Source organism: Labeo rohita, chromosome 23, assembly GCF_022985175.1.
Source record: "Labeo rohita strain BAU-BD-2019 chromosome 23, IGBB_LRoh.1.0, whole genome shotgun sequence".
Taxonomy (NCBI): domain Eukaryota; kingdom Metazoa; phylum Chordata; class Actinopteri; order Cypriniformes; family Cyprinidae; genus Labeo; species Labeo rohita.
In genome coordinates this window covers 9,703,045-9,721,317 of record NC_066891.1, presented here as the reverse complement: position 1 = coordinate 9,721,317, position 18,273 = coordinate 9,703,045, and the positions used below count along the sequence as shown (strand labels likewise).

The following is an 18,273-nucleotide window of genomic DNA, read 5'->3' as shown; positions in this document are numbered from 1 at the left end:
AATAAGAATTATTATTGTTTATTATTTATTATTACTCACAATAGAAAGTATTGTGTTTATGGCTATCACATTAAGGGCTGGGAAAATAAATCAATACATAATGAATCGAGAAATGATTCTGATTCAGAAAATCGATTCTGAATCATTCAAGTTCGAAAAGCCTGAGCCAAGCACTCTTCTTCGTGAGCATTTGAGTGTGGGGTAAAAAACTAGTTTAGAGTGCCATCTGCTTTTAAAAACTAAGCTCAGGATCAATTCCAGAGAGAATCGCAATGCACCCGGAAAATCTAAAAATATGAGAAATACACGTGTATTATCTCGTCAATCTCAAGAGTAGTTCAGCGATCCATGGCAAATTTTTGCTAACTTTTCTCCATGAATGAACTTGATGGATGCAGATTTTGCTTGCAATGAAATCCAAATGAAATGATAGGTGGAGATAGTTGGGAAGATATTTAAGCGATGAGACCAGGATTAATATAGAATGGGATTATTTAGGGAATTAATGCAGAGGTGCTAGACTAATCACAGAAATCTGAATTTCTAATGAATTTTGAGCATCAACATGATGCAGGTGCTAATCAGCCTCATTCAGAATGACTCTTGTAACTATAAATGTCTCTGTGCCTAGCTAATCAGAAAATGTACAACAAAAATGCATAAATACTGTCTTGTAGGTTTATTTTAATTCACACTGAGGAAGACAGTTATGAAACAGTTTGGCTAACACACACAAGATTCGACTATGCACACAAACCCACTGAAAAAAGTGACTTGCCTGTTCTCTGTTTAGATCTTTTGCATACAAATTTGCAGGAATATGAACATGCTATTTTCTGGAGTGTAATGTGCATGTAATAAAATGCACATTATTCATTGTTGTTGATTTCCAGGAGCGGAATATGTAATGCTCAGTGCAGCTCTATTTATAGTTTATATGTTTACCTTGAGTGCTGTATACAGTCAACCATGAAGCATTTGAAGTCTTGAGGCCATTTCATCGCAGCACCTGCATGAGGTCAGCAGCAGTATAGCAATGATAGGAGAATATGAGCTCAGATAAAGGTCACAAGATCATGTTTCCAGAGAGTGTAAAGACTTCTGCTGTCTGATTGCTGAGCATGAGGTCAGTACATGATACTATGAATTTGTTATGAAGTCGTAGGGATTATTTTACATTGCTCAGAGAGGAAAATGGAAAGCCGTGCCAAATTTGATTGTAATTGAAGCTTGTGTTTAATGATAGTGGGTCTAATGGTAAGCTGCTCGAGTTTTCCCTTAGAGTTTGGATTGGAAATGGAGATAAAACTAGCTCATGCTTATAAACTCTGAAATGGAATGACAGAAAGAGGACTTGTCTAAATCTAAAAGAAAAGCAATGCATTCTGGGAATTTAAGTTTTTATCCACCCTGATCCACAAAAATAGTATATTAAATATGTTGAATAATATAAACTAAATACAAATATATTCATCCATCCACTGATTTATCCACCCACCTACCCACCCATCCATCTATTCATTCATGTATCTATCAATCCATCCATTTATCAATTCATTCATTCATCCACCCGCCCATCCATCCACCCATCCATCCATCTTCCATTCATTCATCCATCCATTCATTCATCCATCCACCATCCATTTATTTATCCATCCATTCATTTATTCATTCATCCATCCATTCATGTAACTATCAGTCCATCCACTCATCCATTTACCATCCTCCATTCATTTATTCATTCATCCATCCATCCATTAATTTATCCATACATTCATGCATCTATCCATTCAGTCATCCTTTATTCATCCATCCATGCATCTATTCATCCATCCATCATTAATTCATTCATCCATCAATTCATTTTTCATTCATTCACCATCCATTTATTTATTTACCCATCCATCCATTCATTCATCCATCCACCCATCCATTCATGTAACCATCAATCCATCCACTGAGTGATTCATTCATCTATCCATCCATCCATTTATACATTCTCTATTCATTTATTCATCCATCCATCCATGTCTATTCATCCATCCATTAATTTATCCATTTATCCATTCATTCATCCACCCATCCATTCATGTATCTATCAATCCATCCAATGATCCATCAATCAATTCATTAATCCATCCATCCATCCATCCATTAATTTATCCATACATCCATTCATCTATCATCCATCTATTCAGTCATCCTCCATTCATCCATCTGTTCATCCTCCATTCATTCATCCATTCATCGTTTATTAATTCATCCATCCATCCATCCGTCAATCAATTCATTTTTCATTCATTCATCCACCATCCATTTATCTATCCATCCATCCATCCATCCATCCATCCATCCATTCATTCATTTATTCATCCACCCATCCATTCATGTAACTACCAATTCATCCACTGAGCGATTCACTCATCCATCCACCCATCTATCCATCCTCCATTCATTTATTCATCCATCCATGCATCTATTCATCTATCCATCCATTAGTTTATCATCCATTTATCTTTCCATATATCCATTCATTTATCCATCCATCCATTTATTCATTCATTCATCCACCCATCCATGTATCTATCAATCCATCCATTTATCCATCATTCATTCATTCATCCATTAATTTATCCATCCATCCATTTGTCTTTCCATTCATCCAACCATTAATTTATCCATCCATCCATTTATTCATTCATTCATTCATCCATCCATCCATGATTCATTCATCAATCCCTCCCTCCATCCCTCCATCCATTTACTCTCCATTCATTCATCCATCCACCCATCCAAAGAATGGGTGTTTTGCATGTCAGTTTTAATTCATACTGAATTAGAGTTTAAACGCATTTTTTTTCTTGACAAAAGTTTGTGACAAAAATAAAAGACAAATCACACTTCTGTTGTTTTTGCATTTACCAAAATATGTAAACTTTCCATATGTTAATAATTATGCAAATTGCTGAGACTATGCAGTTGACAGAATTTGTATTAAAATTTTAATGTCTAATTTTAAGGACATTTGTGTAGTAAACAATAGTGACTCTAGATCTTTAATGTTCTGTCTGCCACGACACTGGCTCTGTTCGTGAGCGGTTGAGAGTATGTAGGTGGGCTGGTTGTTCCAGACCAAACGGGGGTGTTATATGGATGGGAGGGGGGGTGAACAATGTATGTCATTTGCGGTGGCTGGTCTCTCTTGGCGACAGCTCCATCTCTGCATTAGCCCCATGCTGAGAGCTGCAGCGGTGACACCAGGAGTCTATTACTGATGAGGAGAAAGCCACGAGGACCCAGAGAGAAAGAGACAGGAGAGCGCGAAAGAGCGCAAACGAGGACTCTCACACTGAATATTTTAAAGGCTCTATCGGAGGGAAACACAATATTCCCTCATCATTCCCTAACGGCCTCTGGGGAGCCTGTCATCAGGAGGCATGTGCTCTGGGGCAGACCTCACCTCTCCCCCCTGCAACTCTTGTTTTTCTCCAGGTGAACCATTGTGGGGATTTACACAGAAATTAGTACAATATGATCATGTATTAACAAGCAAAATTGCCTAATGGATGAAGAACTAGATTACATAGATTAACTGTTTTTATTTTCAGTTTGAAGGCTTGATCAAAGTCATGTTTTTTTTTTTCTTTTTTTTACTCTTTAGTCAAAGAAAAAAAAAAACATACTTGTGTTTTTCTACCATCTGTTGTGGTATAGTGATTTTAAAAACAGCTCTGTTACAAAACTCAGCAATCAGCTTCACTGTCTACTGCTTACATAGAATATTAATATTAGAATTTGTGCTTAAATTTTAAGCTCACATTTTTTAATTTTGTGTTTTAATTTTTTTTTAAATATATGATTTTTATTATTATTATTTTCATTTGTTTTAATTTATTTAGTTTTAGTCATTTTAGTATTTAATGTTAGACTAAATAAAAAATTTGAAATGTTGCTGAAGCTGAAGTGTTTTTATCACATTTAACATTTTATTTCAAATAATTAAATGATTATTTTTAGTACTAGATGTACTTAAATATAATAATCCTGCCGCACAAATAACTGATATGTAATGTTCTACTAAAAAGTCTATTCGAAATCATTTGAACCATTTTCATTTTAAATTTGTTTATTATGATATTTAAAATTTAGCTTGCTTTGTTTTGGTGCCAGCTTGGACTACATAGGCAGCTCTCTATGTTTTGGATGTAATATGTGACTAAACCAAAAAGACAGAAGGAAAGGGGGATTACAGGAAGACAGCGAGGAGGAAAATGGAAGGAGACAAGGGAAGGGAAGAAAAAGCATTTTTAATGAAGAGAGCATGGAAAATTGCTTTCATGTCAGTCTTCATTCTCCACTGAATCTCTAAAATCAAGCCTGCCATGCATCTTGAACATAATTAAAAACAGATTGGAGCATGCTGCAATCTGTCATTTTTAGCAGTCTGAGGTGATTTGGAGATATTTGTGAGCAATTGACAACATGTAACAACTGTAATCAGTTTATCATTCCCTGTATCGGTGTATTAAACACATTCTGCTTCAGTACACCTTCGGTGCTTTGTAAAAACCCAGCTTTAATGCTGGGAAACTTTAGACACTTCCTATGTAATGTAAGCAAAGGCACACTTGAAGCTTCAGGCTGTGTCTTTGGTCTGACAGTGTAAAGTTTTTCCAGCGTTCTTTGGAGAGAAAGACCTTCAAGCCTATAAAATCAATCCCACCTGACGTCGGGAGAGGAAATGGGAGTCTTGCGATGTCACACTTTGATTGCTATCTGCAGAGAGCCATGCTCCCTCCCAGGAATGATCGATAGAGATCTATAAAAAATGAGCATATAAATGCACTTACACGCTCCTTTAAGAAGACAAATACAGCACACAGGAAGGGAAGTACTCTAAAACTTCAGCATGCACTGATGAATGCCTGACATTATGTGCCGTTTTTTTTTTTTTTTTACCTAAATTGAAAATATTGTTTTCCTGCTGTTGTTTCTATACTGTAAGATCAAAAATGAGCTATGATGCAATTCCATTTTTATGTAAAAAATGCCATTCTGTATATAAATTGCTGTATAAAAATGTCGTATTCAATAAACACACATGATCTAACCCAGCGCTCTCAGGCTTTGACTCTAGAAATTTAAAATATGAAAAAAAGTGTTTCTGTTTTGTTTTCATTTAGTTTTATTTCATTTAATTATTAATATTAATGCTATTTTATATATTATTAATAATAAACCTATAATATTAATATTATTAATAAAATGATTTATATTAGATTTTTTTTAACAATTCCTGATCTAAATGTATAATTTTAACATCATAAAAAATAGTTTCTAAGCAAACTTTTTTAATGCACAAATCGTTCTAGTTCACCCCCATGCCTAGTGTTTTCCATTCAGTTGCTCCCTTTTGAAGCATCTGACTGTCTATTGGCCTTTAAAGACTGACTATACTGTGAACCAATAGCATTTGAGTGTGGTTGTAAAGGTGCATTTGTGTAGTGATTCTTCACAAAAAATATTTTGTACATACCCAACTGGTGTTACCTGCATTACAGTCACTTCATGAATTGGTGAATGAATCTGAACAAATCTGTAGTGAATAGATTCAAAAGGTTTTAGTCACTGAGATTAATCAAAAGCCACTATTAAATTAAAAAATGATACTTCTTACATTTTATTAAATATTTAAGTGTTTATTATAAATGACTTATCTGTGCACTTAGGCTAATTACTTTTTAAAGGGGTCATCGGATGCCCATTTTCCACAAGTTGATATTATTCCTTAGGGTCTAGTCTGTAATATACTTTGGTTAAAAATTCTCAATGGTAGTGTAAAACAACACCCTTTTTACCTTGTCAAAATGATTGTTCCTTTAAATGCAAATGAGCTCTGCTCGCCCCGCCCCTCTCTTCTCTCTGTGGAGAGATGAGCCTGTTTACTTTAGCCGCATTTAGCGCATTTAGCCGCAAAACTTTTTAGGAAAGGTGATTGCAGAGATTAATTTAAAAAAACCCTTGTACTCACCTCTGCTGTAGGTGAAGCTGGATCACGAATGATTTGCGTTAACATAGACACATTCATGTAGATCGGGAGGCGCATTCCCTTCACAAACAAACGTAATCCAATGCATTTTCAGCAGCTCAAATGTCGAGAATAAATGACGACCACTATGTTCATTATTATATCCAGCAACACAACACGTCAATCGCGCAATCTGAGATATTCTTGTCTAACTTACATCCCTGCTCCGGCATTGAAACAATGGGGGTCGGACTGTTACAGCTGATTTAGGGCGGGTCTGAGGTAAGATGCTCATGTCAATCAACTATTGTGGGAGCGGCATCTGACAGACATCTGAGAATGGCTCGATTTGAAAAATGGGATATTATTTTTACAGATTAATTAAAAACCACTGCATAGATTTTTAGCATTATATGGTAGATGTGTACCTACACTGCCAACACACATTAATGTTCAAACAACATGTAAAAGTGAACTATGCATCCGATGACCCCTTTAATATGTACCTTTGTAATCTTTAAACAAACTATAAAACTGTTTGCACTACAAACCAGTGTGTTCATAATTAAGATAATACATTAAAATAATATTCATCAGTTTTCAATATCAAGTGGCAAAATAAGCTGTTTTGTACAGCTAAATATAGCTACAGTACACGCGGATGAGACTGGTAACCTTTACACATGGCTGCGCCCACTCAAGGGAAAAATAAGGTGGATATAAGTTTTGTGAGCAGGTACGAAATTCTGTGAAAAGGGCGGACTGCTTTAGGGCAACAACAAATGTATGTGTACAGTGATCCACTGTAATCACAACAGTGACATATTTACCACAGGTTTATTCCACACACTTAACTGTAGGAAGCTCCAACGTCGCAAAAATACACAAAACTACATACAGTTCCTTTAAAGTCCTTGTAAAGCAATATTAACAATGTGAGTTTGTCACACCACAGCAAATGTGTTATTAACCACTCAGCCAAATCTGAATGATAAAAAAAATCACCAAGTAAATAAAATAAGTTATAAAAACTTGAAAAAATAAGCAGTATTCTCTGCTCTTAAATGCTGGGGGCGTGTCCGCTGTAGTGAAACCATGCCCACTCGTGGAAAAGATGCCGTCTCTCTTTAAGTCCGTGTAAAGAAATATTAAATGTGTTGAGTTTGTCACACCACAGCAAATGTGTTATTAACCACCCAACCAAATATGAATTATAAAATTATAAAACAAGTTATCAAAATCTTGAAAAAAAAAGTTGTATTCTCTGCTCTCATGGTGGGGGTGTGTCTGCTGTCGGCGCTGAAACCACGCCCACTCGCGGGAAAGCTGCAGTCTCTCGTAAAGTCTGTGTAAAGCAATATTAAATATGTGTTAAGTTTGTTACACCACAGCAAAAATAAAAAAAAAGAAAGAAAATTACCTACTCAGCTAAACCTTAATTATTTAAAAAATCGCCAAGTAAATAAAACAAGTTATCAAAGTCAACGCTGGGGGTGTGTCTGCTCAAACCACGCCCACTCGCGGGAAAGCTGCCGCCTCTCTCAACTGTCAAATACGGATAGATATAAATAAGAAGACCGAGCTGTTTAGCAAAAATTATTGCAACCAGGTAATATGCATTTACAAGTCAAACCCATTGCTAACTAGCAAACTGTAAGGCGAACCACTGATACTAATGCCCTCTAGTTAGTAGGTGTGTTTAACTTGAAATTTAACTTCCCTTCTCTCTCGCAACCACAATTCCTGATGAACAAAATCAAGCCCTGTTACCAACACACTAACTGAGATGTTGTTTTACTCATTTATACACCACAATAGGAAAGAAAAGACCAACAAAACTTTCATGAGTGTGAAAAACGCCTTAGTATTAACTCAATCACTCAATTAATTTTTGAATAGCAACCATGGAATAAATTATTTGGAAACAGCAATAGTTGGTATTATTCAATATAAAGATGACTTCCTCTTTGTTTTCTTTATTGCAGGCTCTCTACTGGTGACACATCATCATCCTTAACCTTGAAAAAAAAATGATTTGAACCCCAGGGAGATGGAGAAACACACAGAGAAGTGGAAGTTAAACGCTTTCACTGCATGCAGACCCAGAAAGACAAGGTCAAACGGGCAGGGACACATCAAGCACGGAAACGGTTAGGAGTAAGTCTCTGAGTCATACTGTCAAACATCAACGAGTAGAGCTCAGTGGAGCACAGCAGAAGGACAGGAGGGCTTCTGTCTTTTGTGATGAGACCCTTTCCCTACTAACTGTCCTCCACAGAAGCTGAGATGAAACGAGATGGAGGGAAGGTTTACTGCCAGTGAGGTTAATGAGGGAAGAGAGAAGATAGAGGAAAGTGTTGTCACAATAGTGAAGTGGAGGCCTGACAGAGAACTGCATCATGTCACATCTGCTTCAATTATTCGAATAGATCCAGGTGTTAATTTGAAAGGGCAGATTATTATGATGATGGACGAATGTGTGATAGGAAAGAGAACAAAGAGCGAAAAAATGAAGGCAACATGTCACATCCTGCTCTAATCATGAGAAATTGTATGCAAACTTTAACAAGGTCTTTTTATACTTTTGTTTAATTTAATTTTTTTAAAAAATAAATTTAGCATTTGTAATTTAAACATTTTTTGCATCAGAAGACAGATTTAAAAACAAATAGAATGCACTACCTTAGAAAATACTTTAATACTTTTTTCAATATTAAATTGATCAAAGCTGACAGTATAAATATTTATAATGTTACAAAAACTTTTGAACTTTTTATTCATGAAACAATTAAGAAGCACAACTGTTTTCAAAACTGATAATAATAAAAAATGTTTCAAGCACCAAATCAGCAAATTATGATTTCTGAAGGATCATGTGACACTGAAAACTGGAGTAATGATGCTGACCCAAACCTTTTGAATAGTACAATGGCTTTTTAGTCCCACATTAAAAAAAAAAAATCTATTACAAGATTAAAGTCGTAATATTACGAGAATAAAGCTGAAATTATGAGAATAAAGTCAAAATATTTTGAGAATAAAGTCAAAATTAGGAGAATAAAGTCGAAGTGTTTCAAGAAAAGATGTTCTCAAATGTGTTGAGTTTGTGCTCCCAATCCAGACCATTTGCATGTGCTGGCTATATTATCCAAATTTTATAACTTTAATTGCTACGATTTAATTCTCGTAATTTCAACTATATTCTTGAAACATTTTGAGTTTATCCTTGTAATTTTGACTTTATTCTAGATATTTATTGACTTTATTCTCGAAATATTTTGACATTATTATCAAAATATTACGACTTTAATCTTGTAATTTATTTTTTTTAACGTAGCACTAAAACGTCGTCATAGAATAGTAGTGTACACAATAAACAAAATATATAATTGAAACTACAACAAAACCAAAATATAATATTTAACCTTTTTTTCTATTTATTTTTTTAATTATTTTATTTTATTTTTTATTTTTTGCAGCTGTACCTTTAAGAAACACCCCCCTTCCACATGAAATGAGCAACAACACTTTATTCCCTTTTTTCCATAAAACCAAAAACATTATTAAGAAAAGGGGGTCCATTTTTGATTTTTATGGACAAGAAAACTGTAGAGAGTAAAAAGCAAGAGACAAAAATAAAGAGTGAGAGAGCTAGAAAAGAAACAGATGCACTGAGAGAGAAGAATACAACGGATGTTTGCAGAGGTGTGTAATGGCTGTCGATCAGCTGCCTGCTGCGTGAGTGCCAAGCAGAGCGAGATTCAGACCGGAGATTGGTGACTGTAGCACGTATGTGTGTATACAGTCACAGTGTGTCTGTCACTCCATCACTTCCCTCTACAGTACAGCCTGAGTATGTGCTCTGTTGACACTGAGCTTTACCTACTTTCTAGTTTTCACTCATTCAGTCCACCTTTTTCCTCCACGCAGAAGTGAGGGTGAGACTTCCAGTTAAAATGGCGTGCAAATGGTAAAACCGTTTGCTATACAAACCAGTGTGTTCATAATTAAGATAATACATTAAAAAATATGGTAAGACATACCAATTTGCAACATCAAGCAGCAAAACGAGCTGTTTTGTACCTAGACGCGGATGAGACCGGAAGCCACACCCATAAAATTAACAAATGACGATGCCCACTTTTACGGTACGAAAAAGGTGGATAAATTTACTATTAGGGAGAAATACTGATTTAGTTCCTATGGCATGTTGAACTGTGGTTCTCATTTGAACATTATGGCTTCAAACGTGCTTTCTTTCCATCTCTCATACTGTACCTCCAACCGCTATACATAAATAAAGAAACAATGCCGGAAATAATTGACAGAGCTGTCAGTGACCTTTTGATCCACATACACTGTGTCGAATACGCTTCATTTAGCTTGTAGTTGATAACATCAGCTCTAGGGATTAGCATGATTAATGGAAAGTCAATATAGTGGAATGGATGGATACACGGTTGGCGACGTTAACGCAAGAGCAGTGGTAATTCAGGAACACCTGGTGGATTTATGTTTTTCCTTGAAGTTCAGTCTCTTAGAATGTCTCACACAGCATTTCCTCTAATGCAAAAGTCCCTCGGTGAGAGATTAGGGGAAGATTAATCACAACGCAACTCTTCATCAGCAGTTTTCCAGGACAAACAAAGGTCGTAGGATAAGTTATTTGTATTTGTTCAACCGTCCGGATTGAGGCTGTAGGAAATTGGTAGCTTTGCTAATCACAGCTAACTGTAATGCAAGCCAGTGTTGGTTTTAAAGGATAGTTAAGCCAAAAATGAAAATTCAGTCATTAATTACTCACCCACATGACGTTTTATATCCGTAAGACCTTTGTTCGTCTTTGGAACACAAATTAAGATATTTTTGATGAAATCCGAGAGCTTTCTGACACGTTCAAGGCCTAGAAAGGCAGTAAGGACATCATTAAAATAGTCATCGCCAAGTAAATAAAACAAGCTATCAAAATAGTATTCTCTGCTCTCAAAAGCTGGGGGTGTGTCCGCTCAAATCACGCCCACTCGCGGGAAAGCTGCCGCCTCTCTCAACTGTCAAATACGGATAGATATAAAAATACATCAGTGATTCAATTAAGACTAGAGAAATTGTTGAATAAAGTCGTTATTTTAACTTCATAATAATATGATTGAACCAATGATGTCACTATTTTAACGATGTCCTTACTACCTTTCTGAGCCTTGAACAAAGTAGTTGTGTTGCTGTCTATGCAAGGTCACAAGCTCTTCTAATTCATCAAAAATATCTTAATTTGTGTTTTGAAGATGATCAAAGGCCTTACAGGTTTGGAACGACATGAAGATGAGTAATGACAGAATTTTCATTTTTGGGTGAACTATCCCTTTAAGTATCCCATTGAAACGTTCTCTGTAGTACTGTTAATTGATAAACCTATTGTAAAGACTCAGAAACTGAGGTTTTGTGTTTTTTTACATGGCTATTAGCTTTAAGGCCACTTCTACGCTACTTCTCCTCAAAGACGTGACATGTATTGACCAAAAGTATTGATTTATTTTTGTACTCGTGCAATTTTTTATGTAATAAAATCTCTAGAATGGAAATGCCCCCTCTCACAATACCATCAACTGACAAGCATTAGCAAGTAGTATGCTTTTACCTGGCTGGAACGTTAAAATAAAGCTTTTGACTCTTTTTTTTAAAGGATAACAATTTCAGTGTCTTTTCTCAAACCATTTTATGCCCGTGCGTGGATAGACTTTAAACAAGAGGCTCTTTTTAAACCCAGTAAAACAATAGAAAAACAAAAAAGTTAGTGAAGGTTTCATTCATTCAGACTGTTGTTACTGTTAGCTAAAACTATTAAAAATCATTTACGTTAATTGAAATCAAGGTTTTAATAAAATAAAATACTAAGTTTTAAGTAAAACAAAAAAAAACTTAAAATTGGAAATGTTGTAAAATAAGTTTCAACTGAAGTATGGAAATAAAGTTTCAGCTTAAGTGGTAAAATTACTAAAACAAAAACTCATATTATAAATAAAATTTAACCTGCAAGCAGCGTTGAAAGGGCCCTCACCGCCACCCGGTGGCTTTAGGAAAACAGCAAACGGTAAGCAATATGCATTTAAAGGGGTAAATATAGGACGAATTTGTCAACGTCATTTATATGTGCCAAACTTCCTGCTGCCAGCTGGTGGCGCTATGACTATAACTGAATATTGGCATGTAGACGTCTTCAAGCCAGGACTTTGATCAAACATATGATGTTTGGTACAGATTGAACATTGTATGTTTGTGTTAGTGTAAAACATGACATGCTGTTGCCAACAGGTGGCGCTTTTCTCATAACTGAATATTGGCCTTTAGATGTGTTCAAGCCAGGACTCTTATCAAATGTGTGAAGTTCAGGGCAGATCAGACAATATGACAAACCGTTCAACGAAAACTGAAGATCTTCGCAATTTAACATCACAAAAGGCTTTAGATTAGACTCACCAAATTTAATGTTGATATCATTAAATCTCTATGAGGAGTCTGTTAGAGCATTAAACATGCCACTTCCTGTTGCCAGCAGTTAGCAGTTGGTGTGTTACACGTGTCCACCGAATTTCATACATGTATGTGAAACATAATTTGAGGGGCACTTTGTTGAAATTTTATAGGTGGTGCTATTGAACCATTTTGCCACACCCACTTTTGGGTGCCACACCCACACCCATATCAGATGTAAATTTTCACCACAAAGTTTCATGAGTTTTTGAACATGTTTAGGCCCTCAAAAATGGGATTCATTTTGGAGAAGAAGAAACTGAGCAATTTCAATTGGGTACTCGCACCACTGATACTCGGGCCCTAATAATGCTAAACAGAAACATAAAAAATAAATAAAAATGACTAAGCCTAACTTAAAATATTAATAAATAATATAAAAGTATATAAATAATACTGAAATAGCACTGCATGGCTGTTGTAAAGTATTTAGTGGAATTTAGTCAAAGCCTCTGAACTTGGTTTATCTATAATTCAAGATAGTAGTCAGTTGGAACTGAACAAGCCATTAATCTGAACTATACAGACTAAACTCCACCAGACAGAATGGGAAGTACCGCACTGTATCCAGTCACCCAAATGCAGGCGGCTTTTTCACATTATACATCCACCGAAAGAACATGCCCTTCAGTTCTTCCCAGAGAGCCACAGGAAGTGGGGCAAGCATTGAGAGACGGAGGAAATGAAGACCGCAAACGAGTGTGATGACACAAACACAACGCTTTTGTGTCACCTTTAATAGCGTTGTCTGAATAGCCTGCGAAAAAGGCAACAGTCGGAGTGACCTCCTCTCTGCCCCTCTGCCCTACGGCCATCAACTAATAGAACGACGGCAAGAGCGCGAGATGTAAAACACAGAAGGAAAGACGACGTCAGGCCTCGGGGCGACACTCTCTTCCTCCATCAGGAGTAGTGACCTGAGGAAGATGAGGACGAAAAGAATGAAAGAGCACAACAAAAGCAGAGGGAAAAAAGAGCAGCCAGGGGAAGTCATGATCCAGGCCAATGAGGCCAGCACTTTGTGGTGGTAAGTGCTGAGGGTTTGCGCAGTATTGTGGGAATGATGGCCTTCAAGGGCAATCTGAAAACATGCAGGACAGAATAAAAAACAGACCTATATGAGCAGTAGACCACAGAGAACAGACCCATACATATACACCACCAAAAAAAGGTCGCTGTCTGGGTTAAAGTATGGAAATATTCAATCATTATTGTTTAACATGCAAATGGTTCAGCTGGCAAAACATCTTGTGAGTTTTAAACATTACTTGTGATCTAGGAGCTTTATACAGTGCATCCCTAACCCTCACAGCTTTGTTTTCATTCACAAACAATTCAGTGTGGTGTTTAACCTCTATATCTGGATCAATCCATTTAAAATATTGTTGACAGGAGGCCCTTAAGGACTAAACGTATTTAAACTTTCATACCCTTTTTTATTTATTTTGGATGCCATGATTTCATCATAGAAAAGGACTTAAGGCAAGAAAAGATCATTCTTTCCACAGACAATAACGATTTGAGTACACTACCGGTCAAAAGATTTTTTTAGAATGGAAGTTTTATATCAATAAATGCAAAGCAGAACATTAATAACTCAAGGTTAAGAACATGATTCTTTGCTTACAGAGCTGGCATTTGCAGAGCTGACATACATTTTTAGAGGAATTAACATGATCTATTTATCTACATATCATTGTCGTGGTAGCTTATGAACCAGTGATGCCAAGTCCGTGGTTCTCCCGTGCAATTGGTTCACCTTAACACTGTTGCAACGGGTTGTTTTTCCATGTCTGTGGGTTGAACTAACCCCAAAAATGTGAAATTTATCCCTGGAATGTATAGAAAATGTGTATTTTACTTCGTCAAATGCAATGTTTAACTGGGGACCCCACTCGAAATATTGTCCTAGTTCTGAGTAGCAATTGGGTGAGTTGGCAACCCTGCTATGAAAGCTAAGTGAGTTGCGGGATTTCTGGGGTATTTTGTTGTGAATGTTGACTAAGAAATACACAGCCACCAAAACTTTAAATGGATAGGTTTTTTCAGTTTCACATTAGTCTGTAAGACAATATGGGTTGTTTGAGACAAAAACATTTTCTATTGAAGTTCCTTTTAAGACACTAAAAGTATAGTTTAGAGATTTTAGGCTGTTTGGCTTTTTATAATATGTGACCCTCGACTAAAAAACAGTCTTAAGTTGCACAGGTAGAGTCGCGGGATTTCACAGGTATTGTGTTCCGCACGTTGACTACATAGAATACACAGCCACCAAAACTTTAAATCAATAGGTTTTTTCAGTTTTACAGTGCCATGCACTGAAGTGAATCATATTTTGTCAAATATCCAGTAAGCATAAATGTAGCCTGCCCACATTTATGGCTACCGTCCACTAAGTTAGGTCACAAACGTTCTTCAAAATATTTTGTGTTCAGCAGAAGAAAGAAACTCAACAAGTAGAGAGGAAAAATGTCAGAATTTTCATTTTTGGGTAAAATATCCTTAAGTCAGATAGAGTTTTTTTATACTTGGAAATTTTTACCACATGCTTTACACTAAATCTATGTATGTTATAAAATACACAATATTAACAACCTGACATCATGACGAAAGCGTACCCGTGGGAACCTTTTCGCAAGATGCAAGACACGTACCAATAAGTACATATCACTGCAGTTTCCAACAGAAATGAACACTAGAGGTGGTAAAACAGCGAGCACTTGTAATCGTTTTTGTACACAGTTGATTACAACTCCGTGTGTTTCGCTTTCTGGACGTAACAAGCTTGCTCGGTTGCTCAGCCGGCATGGAATTGGACTTAGCATGCGGAATCTTTGGGTATACGAATCCCGTGAAAAACATGACTCGTGATGAAAGAGCTGAAATATGAGAGATCGAAAACACAAGGTAAAACGGCATGCTTGTGATTACATTTTTACGTCACATTTGCTTTTGTTCATACTATTGATTGGGTTTAGGTGTAGTGCAGATAGTATGTTATTTTAAAACGTCACTTCGGTGACATGTACAACTGCAACGTACCAATATGTACCATATGTACGTTCATCTGTTCCAGGGGAACTGAACACTCTTTTACCGCCACTCACGTTTCACATAAAATATGTCACGAAAGGTACACGGCAGTGCATATTTCGCATCTTGCGAAAAAGTTCCCACAGGTATGTTTTTGTCATGAGATCAGGTTGCAATAAACAGGTTTGCAAGAAAAGAAATATAAAGACAACTCTAGAATCCCACAAATCAAATCCCACAAAAACAAATTATACTCTGCATGCAGAAAAGATTTTATTTGCATTGTGAAGCATCTGCGCATATTACTTTTCATTCTTATTTGCTGATACATGATCATTAAAGATTTCCAAATTAATATGTTTATTTCCAAATTAATAATTCCATAATATGTATTTTTTTAATTTATCTTTTTTTTTTTCCTCAGTGGGGAGTGAATGAAGAGACCAAAAACAAGATTATTGCCATTTATAATAGAGACTGTATTTGCTTAAAGCACGCACAAAGCATATGGAACTGGCAGAAAAGTGACACAATTATTCACAGCTGTATGTCACTTCCAGGTACTTCTGGACACCATAACATGGATCAGAGTAGATAGAGTTTGAAGCATTTAATTCACAAGACTTCTTCCCATTGCACCTTATGAGGTAAAAAAAATAAAATTAAAATTAAAAAACAGCAATAAAAATGTTATTTTACTTATAATTGCTGTGTGTATCATTCTGTGGTGTTTCTTTCTGTCACATGAATAATTGAAATCTAAATTTTAAAATTTTGTAATCAAAGTTTTTATGTCTATGTATTTATTTGGTAAGTAGCTGTGCAATGCACAGGATAATGACTGGATAAATGTACATTGTTGCTTTAGATTATTTTGTATATTGTTTCAGACTAGTTTAAGATGTTAGATAAATGTTTATGTATGTGTATATGTGATCTTATGTCTTAGGTGACTATATATGAAGTGTATCTGCTGTACCTGGAACGCAGGCTGCTTGTCTGAGGAGAGTAACAGTATCTTGTTGTTACTAATTTACCAGGACAGGTTACAAGATCCCGCCGTCCGTAATTGGCATAATGAACAGAAATAACACCAGTGCCTTTTGAAACACAAAAACAGCAAATTTAAAAACAGTAATTTGTGGCATCATGTACTGTAGCTGGACTGATCCAGTCAAAATACTGAGGACATGGGGCTGTGAAAAACTAAATAAAATGGTGTATCCTTTTGATGCTATGATCACAGAACTTACAGAAAGAAAAGGTAAATCTTACCACAAGTAATGTTGCTTTGGGTATTGTCACAGGTTACTTTTTTTCCTAGAATTAGTATGAGGTAAAATGGGAACAAAGGTTAGTAATATTAACAGTAACTATCAGTTATAGATATGTAAAAAAAAAAAAAAAAAAAAAAAGAAAAAAAACCCATAATAATCAACTTCAAAATTTAGGATGGAAATTGTATAAAATGACTGGCTTACTTGCTGGGATACATTCATAAGACACACTCAGGTATTTGTAAGTCCCATCACAAGGATCAGTGAAAACGGAGTCTGTTGCAGGAACAATACAGCTCTTTCTTCCGTCACACCTGATTCATGACAGAAAATGATTTGAGAATAGCTTGAATATATTAGAGACAAAGTTATGTATCTTGCTCTTGTAAAATAAAAGTAAAATGAATTGTAAACATAAATGAATCTTTTCTCTGTCAGTCCTACCAAGCAGACATACTGCTGAGGGATGATGCTTGAAGGCAGCGCGTATTTGAGATAGAATTCTCTGTTTTCCCAGCAGCGCATGTTGTGCGATCAGTCCGCCCATAGTTGGCTTGAACAATCTTTATGTATCCCTCATCTGACATGTTTAAAAAAAAATACAAAGAACATAAGAACTGTGGTAAAATTTAAGTACACTGTACACGGTCAGAGTCCAGAGTCAAGGTTTCCTGCTGATCGAGTTCTCCTCTCTTCTCTTTCATTGCTACCTGTCTTTTTCCTACAGTCCTATTTGGGCACCAAAGACCAAAAATATAACTTAAAATGACTGAAGACTCACCACAGTTGAGGTCCGCAGATTCTCCTTCACAGATCTCTATTTTTTCTGCTTCTACACCTGCACAGAGGATGTAGTAAAATTAAAAAATAATGTTTTGTATTTGAAAGACTTTTTTATTTAATGACACACTATACATTAGTGAATTGCCATTCTTACCACATTGACACAGTAACAGCAGGGCTGAAAATCAAAATCACATAGAAGCAAAATTAAAAAATGAAATACTAAAATCATTTGTATTTGAACTGGTTCTACAGCAAATCGGTACTTACAAATGATCCAGCTTCGCTTTTGCACCAGCATGTTGAATGTGTGAACAAAGGGAAAAATCTGGAATTCTCATAAGGAGACACATGGTCACATGGTATTTATAGCAAAACAGAGAGCCATTATCATTTGTTTAATCACAAATGCAGAAGTAGGTGTTTCGAAACAAGCAAGATTTTTGATATAAAATGATCGCACGAACTTGTTGCGATATTAAAGTGACGTCAGGCGACTTCTATAGCATTTTACACAATGCAGATAGCACAATACAGATAAAATTCTGCTGTAAAGCATATCTAAAAAAAAGTTGGTGTGAAGTTTATGCGCTTTAAAATAATTTAAGTTCAGCCGTAAGCCGT

The 18,273-nt window shown here is 35.9% G+C and overlaps 1 protein-coding gene across 1 annotated transcript; it reads right to left on the bottom strand.

Moving 5' to 3' along the window:
* Positions 1–15,865: 15,865 nt before the first annotated feature.
* LOC127155088 (L-rhamnose-binding lectin CSL3-like) lies at positions 15,866–18,072 on the bottom strand. Its single transcript, XM_051097063.1, has 8 exons — positions 17,920–18,072; positions 17,804–17,827; positions 17,648–17,704; positions 17,311–17,446; positions 17,071–17,180; positions 16,865–16,909; positions 16,569–16,689; positions 15,866–16,228 (listed from the first exon to the last, which is right to left on the bottom strand). Exons 1-8 carry the CDS (start codon positions 17,948–17,950, stop codon positions 16,123–16,125), a joined length of 630 nt encoding a protein of 209 aa, XP_050953020.1. The 5' UTR covers positions 17,951–18,072; the 3' UTR covers positions 15,866–16,122.
* Positions 18,073–18,273: the final 201 nt, after the last annotated feature.